The 6,853-nt window shown below is 44.4% G+C and overlaps 1 protein-coding gene across 1 annotated transcript in view; it reads left to right on the forward strand.

Moving 5' to 3' along the window:
* The first annotated feature begins 1,082 nt into the window (after positions 1-1,082).
* Positions 1,083-6,853, forward strand: part of LOC123143572 (uncharacterized) — an 8,619-nt gene continuing 2,848 nt past the window's right edge. Inside the window, exons 1-4 of the mRNA XM_044562516.1 lie at positions 1,083-1,478; positions 2,859-3,987; positions 5,093-5,469; positions 5,605-5,742. Of these exons, the coding sequence (XP_044418451.1) occupies positions 1,173-1,478; positions 2,859-3,987; positions 5,093-5,469; positions 5,605-5,742 (1,950 nt within the window). The 5' untranslated portion in view covers positions 1,083-1,172. The remainder of the gene's footprint in view (positions 1,479-2,858; positions 3,988-5,092; positions 5,470-5,604; positions 5,743-6,853) is intronic.

Consider the following 6,853-nt stretch of genomic DNA (forward strand, 5'->3'; position numbering starts at 1 on the left):
CGGATCGATGGAAATGCAAATGCAAAGGGCCCAAGAAATCGCTCATAAGCGGTACCTGTTATGAAGATCGAGATACATGTACATTTCATTTAGAATTTTTTGTGTGTAAAATTAACTTATTTTCAAGAAAAAGAAGGCTACATGTAGCCCGTGTATTAGAGCCCTAAACTTAAATTCCTTATAATATAAACCCTCAAACGACCCTTATACCTTTACTTTTCAGTTTTGCTTTGCTAAAAGGAGCGGTTCCTAGCCGAACCCCTAAACTTAAACCCTCAAAAGAACTAGACCCCACATGGAAGCCTTTCTCCCTATTCTTCTTTCTTCTTCCTTTCAAGCAGCCAACTACGATTTTTCGGCACTAGATGATTTCAATGAGCTAGCTAGTGCCTACGATAGATGCTCCGCAAAAGTAATTTGATAGTCTCACTGCGCGCGACTTAAGTGTACGACGAAGTAGTTAAAATTTGTCCTCCATGGGCCATGGCTCGGGCGCTTCATCGTATAAATCAGTTCATCCTCTCCCCTTCTCCTAGTGGAGCGATGGCATTGTCCGCAACACAAGGATTCATCGAAAATTGCAATGGCGACCGACGAGCACTCTTCATGTATGTTTCGTCCTTTACATTGATTTTTTCCTCCCCGTAGGTGTCCTACGCGTGTGTGGCAGCTTTGCTAGTGGCCGGACAATTGGAGGAGCGCCGCTGGGCTAGGGATGACTAGGGGGAGCATCGTCGTGGCCGGAGACAGCGAAAAAGACAAAAAAACAAAGAAAAAAAGAAAAAAAGGTCGTTGATTCTCACGGAATTTGGAGTCGGATGACGACGGGGTTGCGGGGTGTCGACCGGCATGCGGGGTGGTTGCCCGAGGCAAGGAACACAATGTAGTGTGGCGCCGACGGGCAAACGGGGTAGAGGGTCAACGCAAGGGAAAGGTCAAAATTATCATGAGAAGTGGCCTCGAAGGAGTAAATATAAGCGGCATCCACTACGATGAGTATTTTTTTTCTAGAAACCGACTAGATTCAGTTTAACCCCTCAAAATAAATCTTTTAACCAATTTCTAGGGATCGGCCAGAAATGCACATTGAATCGTTTTTCAGCGTCCAAGCCCAAAAAAACCTCAACAAAGCCCACGGAACGCGGCCGAACAGGACAGCCAGTCCGCCGCCCATGTTGCGCACGGCGATCCCCGCGGCGGCGCGGCGGCGCATCTCCTTTGCCCCGGCAAGATTCGCGCACGAGCTTGCGCAGGCGCAGGCGCAGGTCCAGTCGGCCGTCCCTGGACGGGACGGCCTTGAGCCGTCGTGGGTCCCGCTGTACAGGAGGATCTCGAAGCTGTCCCATGGCAGGCAGCCGGGAATGGCGGCGGCGGAGATGACCAAATATCTCCGCGAGAGGCGCCCGCTCTCGGAGTACCAGATCGTCGCCTACATCCGGAAGCTCCGCAAGTTCAAGCGTCACGCGTGCGCGCTCGAGGTGAACCACCCACCCACACCCACACACACCCATCACCCGCGCGAAATGGTGGCCTGATTTGGATCAGGGTGTGTTTGCGCCTTCATTTTGTTGTTCAATCTTGGTACATTTGACAGAAGTATTTGTGCTGAAAGTAGCGGGCTTGAAGTTTGGTTCGGGATAAGCGAGGAAATGGAATGGATTTACTAGGGTTGCTCTATTCTGCATTCTCTTTGTGGATAATTTTGATTTAAGGTCACACTATTGGAAATGCACGGTGCAAAACTGAATGTTTCTTTTAAGACTGAAGAATAGGACAGGGTCAACTGATTGTGTTGGCAATCACCACAATGGTAATTTGATGTCTGATGCTAACTGAAACTGGGTGCCATACTGCACATTGCTGCAGTTTCAGAGGTCCACATTATAGGTAGGAAGGGAGTTGTGTATCTTAAACTAACAGTAATTGCAAAAGCAATCGATATACCGTGGTGCTGCTTGTGCTGCCTGGGAACTTTGAAGAGATGCTGCAGCTTCCTTTTCTTTCTAAATATTTATAGATCCAATAGTTTTGACTTTGCATTGTGTGATAGCGTCATAGGGAATTGCTTGAAGATGATGATTGTGTATAAGATGTTTTTAGCCTCAGACTCAGTGTATTGAGGTAAATTTTACTGAATTTTCTTAACAAATAAACATTAAAAAAAGTTTGACTTAAATGACCGCAGTGAGTCAGTAACTTTAAGTTCCATTACTAACACATTAAATGCATTGGTTGAGATATGAGGTCATGCGCGTTGATGCCTATCTAGCTTCTAAGGTTGAACAGTTGAGGTAGTTCAATTAGAACAATGAATGGTGTGCTCAGGTTTATTGTTTCCAGCAGAGAATTACCTGAAACATTTTGATGGGTGATTGTTTCGAACAAACATCTCTTTCATTGTGCTGTACAAATAAGTAAATAACCACTGATCAAACATATAGTCTGAGATTTGAAAAATGAGGTCTACCATGAAAACTATTGATCGTTAAAACTGGTCTTAAACAGAGTTAATTTCCAATTTCCTGGAGTTAATCTGTCATTGGTAGCTTGTCCATAACACACACTACTGCTGAGCCGGGTATCTTGATTCTCACACATAAATAGGCAAAAACCAGGAGAAAATATGCTCTAGAGGGAAGGAAAGCAAGACTTCACAATAGAAAATGAAGGTTCAAGTTCTAACAGTAGAAGGTTCAAACTGTGATGCCATTAATGCATCTCTTCTAAGGACCTTTTTTATGTTCACCTATAATATTATGGTACCAAGAGTTCATGCTGTTCTGGTGCAACCTCTTTCTGAGCAAAGTATCTTTTTTATGTTCACTGTATAATATTTGGCTCTGTTGTTTTGTACCCAGTTGATGGATTGGATGGAAGCTCGTGGAGCAAAGTTGACGCATGGGCATCAAGCGCTGCGGCTTGACCTTGTTTCAAAAGTTCACGGGATACAGGCAGCTGAAGAATATTTCTGGAGCCTTCCAGATATATTGAAGTCAAGGAAAGCTTATTCAAGTTTGCTTAACTGCTATGGTGAACACGGGATGGCATTTAAAGGTCTGAAATTCTATGAGAAGATGAAAGCCAAGAACATTGTTCCAAATACACTGGTGTACAACAGCCTGATGGTTTTGTACAAAAAGGCGGGCCAGCCAGAGAAAATCCCCTCCACATTTGAAGAAATGCGAGAAAGCGGTATAACTGCTAACAGTTTTACATACTTCTCATTGGTAGAAAGCTATGTTACAATGAATGACCTGGAGGCTGCGGAGAAAGTCCTGGAAGAATTGCAGAAGGTGGCTCCAGTTCACTGGTCCCTATATACTCTAATGGCAAACAGTTACATTAAACTAGAGCTGTGTGGAAAGGCAGAAGTTGCCCTAAAGAAAGCCGAGGAAGTTATGAACAAAGATGAATTATCCTCATGGTATTTCCTCCTCTCCATCTATGCCCGCTGTGGAAATGCAACCGAGGTTAAGAGGATCTGGGAGTCTTTGAAGTCCACATTCAAGAAATGTTTGAACAGAAGCTATCTTGTGATGCTTCAAGCTCTGAGTACTAATGATGACTTTGAGTCTTTACAGCAAATCTTTCAGGAGTGGGAATCGAGTCATGAACAATATGACATGAGGATAACAAATGTTATGATCAAAGCTTACCTTGATAAGGGTATGATAGACGAAGCTGAGGCTATCCGTCAGAGGGCCATGGCTAAGGGTCGTTGTGATGACAGGACGATTTACATATTTGCCGAATTCTATTTGGAAAAATCTAATGTTACCGTGGCACTGGAGATCTTGAGAGATGCAAAGAAGATGGTGACGGCACACAAATGGGTGCCATCCAAAAAGCTTACAAGCAGATTTCTGAAGCACTATGAAGAGTCAAAGGATGTTGACCGTGTGGAGTCTTTCTGTGAGTGCCTGAGGAAGCTCGAATGCCTTGATGCAGAAGCTTATGAGGGCATGATGCGGACCTATATAGCTGCAGGTAAAACCAACCCATCCATTGCTCAGCGCATCGAAGATGATGGGATTCACGTTGGACCTGAGACTACGAAATTGCTGGAGCGTGTCTCCGGCAATTGAAACTGAGAAGGAAAGAAACTTTGTAAGAACTCGAGGCCGCCGTAGAATTTTTCTTCATTATAGATCAGAATTATGACTTGTCGAAGATGTCGTTATCTCGTGAAAAGCTTGCTTTTACCGGATTTCTGTACATGAATCGCAAGGTCTTTTGGCATTTTGCATTTGATGCTCTGCTAGCCCCCCGACTAATGTGTAGCATCTACCTGAGCTGCTAATACGATGGAGATATTTCTAAAATACAATTATTTTCATGTTACTCATGTTGTCGACCAGTTGATTGCAGTACCCAGGTATTCTCTAATGTTTAATGTTGCCGACCATTCGTGAAGAGGCGCAAGGAAGCCGCGAGTGATTTCTGATATATTATTTGTTTGCACCAGGTAGTGTTCTTTTTACAGAAACTGGCTCACATTATTAATCAACCATTTGGGGTAGAATGCAATGTCAGGCGAATGTAAGAGCTAGACTTTGGCAGTTTTTCTGTATTTGAAAGCTTGCCAACAAGACTCAAAGGCCTAGATAATATAATCACGCGGTGGTTGTTTGTCAATCAGGAATAAGTATCAGCATCAGACTCGTATAAGCTGCAGTTGGAATTGTAATTTTTTTATCCCTAGTGACGGCGGTTCATGGATAAAGAGACTAAGAGATGTGCTCCCTGTTATGAGCCTACAACTGTAAATAATTTCCATGCAACTCTGCAAATTCAGAAATAAGTTTTGTACTTGATGCTTACAACTTGTATTTGAGAAAAAAATAACACTCCCTCCATCCCATAATATAAGAGCGTTTTTGCGCGTCGAGTTATGCATCCAAATCAATTTGTGATGCGATTTCCACATCGTGAACTAGATCGTTGATGTTATGTTATACTGGTGGCTATTGTGAAGAGAGAGATACATGTACATCTCCCTTAGAATTTTTTTTGGTGTGTAAACTTAATGTTTTCTGATTTTTTTTCAAGAAAAGACAGGGCATGAAATCGTTTTTTCTTTTCTTTTTTGCAGCCAAGCCCCCAATAAACCTCAACAAACCCCAAGGAACGCGGCCGAACAGGACAGCCGGTCAGCCACCCATGTTGCGCACGGCGATCGCCGCGGAGGCCCGGCGGCGCATCTCCCTTGCCCCGGCAAGATTCGCGCACGAGCTCGCGCAGGCGCAGGCGCAGGCCCAGGCCCAGACGGCCGTCCCTGAGCGGGGCGGGTTTGAGCCGTCGTGGATCCCGCTCTACAGGAGAATCTCGAGGCTGTACGGCAGGCCACCGGGGATGGTGGCGGCGGAGATGGACAAATATCTACGCAAGAGGCGCCCGCTCTCGGCGGACCAGATCGTCGCCTACGTCCGCAAGCTCCGCAAGTTCAAGAGCAACGCTTGCGCGCTCGAGGTGACCCCTTCCCCCACCCCCAATCTCCCCGCGATACGGTGGCCTGATTTGGATCGGGATGCGTTTGCGCCTTCATATATATTGCTGTTCGATGCCACATTTGACATAGTACTAGCGTATTCGTGCTGAAAGTAGTGGGTTCGGGATGAATCTCCGTTCTGCATTCTCTTTGTGGATAATTTCGATTTAAGGTCACTATTGGAATTTGGAAATGCGCTGTGCGAATTGTGCATTCCGCATTCTCGACTGAAGAATAGGACAAATACCACAATGGTAATTGTACATTTTGATTTAAGGTCAACTGATTGTGTTGCCAACCACCACAATGGTAATTTGATATCTGACGCTAACTGAAACTAGGTGCCATACTGCACATTGCTCCGGCTTCAGAGGTCAGCATTATAGGCAGGAAGGGAGTTTTGTATCAGTAATACTAACAGTGATATATGTGGTGCTGCCTGTTCTTCCTGGGAACTTTGAAGAGATGCCGCAGCTTCCTTTTCTTTCTATATATTATAGCTCCTTAGTTTTCACTTTTCGTTGTCTGATAACGTCATAGGCAATAGTATGAAAAAGATGATTGTGTGTAAGATGATTTTAGCCTCAGACTTAGACACTTGGTGCATTGAGTTGAATTTTACTGAAGTGGCTTAATAAATAAACATTAAAAGATTGGACTTAAATGACCAGTGAGTCGGTGGCTTTAGGTTCCATTACGCGTGTTGATTTAGTGCATCCATCCAGGTGCTGACGTGTAGAGGTGAGAAGCAGATGGCTGTATTTGAGAGGGATCGACAGTCAGACTTGTTATTATTTTGTAAAACAGATAGGCTACAGTCGATGTATAAGCAGTTTTCTGTATGAAACCCTGGATTTTCTGTATTTACACAAAAACTAGCAACTAGTGGGTTTGCTAAATTATAGTGTTTTTTAATTCTTGAAACAAGCTTCACTTGCTTTTGGTTGGAACTGAACAGTTTATAGATTTTAGGAATTAGCCAGTTGTAGGTGGATACAAAGTCCTGACAAGTGAGCGGCCCTAGAGCCGGGAAGGGGCTCTGAAGGGCAATTAGAGAACTAAGGACATGATAGAACTCAGAATCTCCCGTCAGACTACAACAGCCCTCCAGTTATTTATAGCAGGGGATGTCCTAGGGTTCCTTCACATTTTACCAATATGAACTGTACACGACGCACAGAAGTCATGTTCTCACGAATAACTGGTGGCACTATCGCCTATATGCACTTTCCATTTCTTGGAGTCTGGTTTCAGATGTAAGATTGGGGACCTTTTGTACACCATATCTTCACCCAACGAGCCCCCCTAACTCTTCCGTACGTCACGTTTCTTGTTGTCGTATCATGAGCCTCCTGCCCCTTCCCA

Source organism: Triticum aestivum, chromosome 6D (genome assembly GCF_018294505.1).
Source record: "Triticum aestivum cultivar Chinese Spring chromosome 6D, IWGSC CS RefSeq v2.1, whole genome shotgun sequence".
NCBI classification, from domain to species: domain Eukaryota; kingdom Viridiplantae; phylum Streptophyta; class Magnoliopsida; order Poales; family Poaceae; genus Triticum; species Triticum aestivum.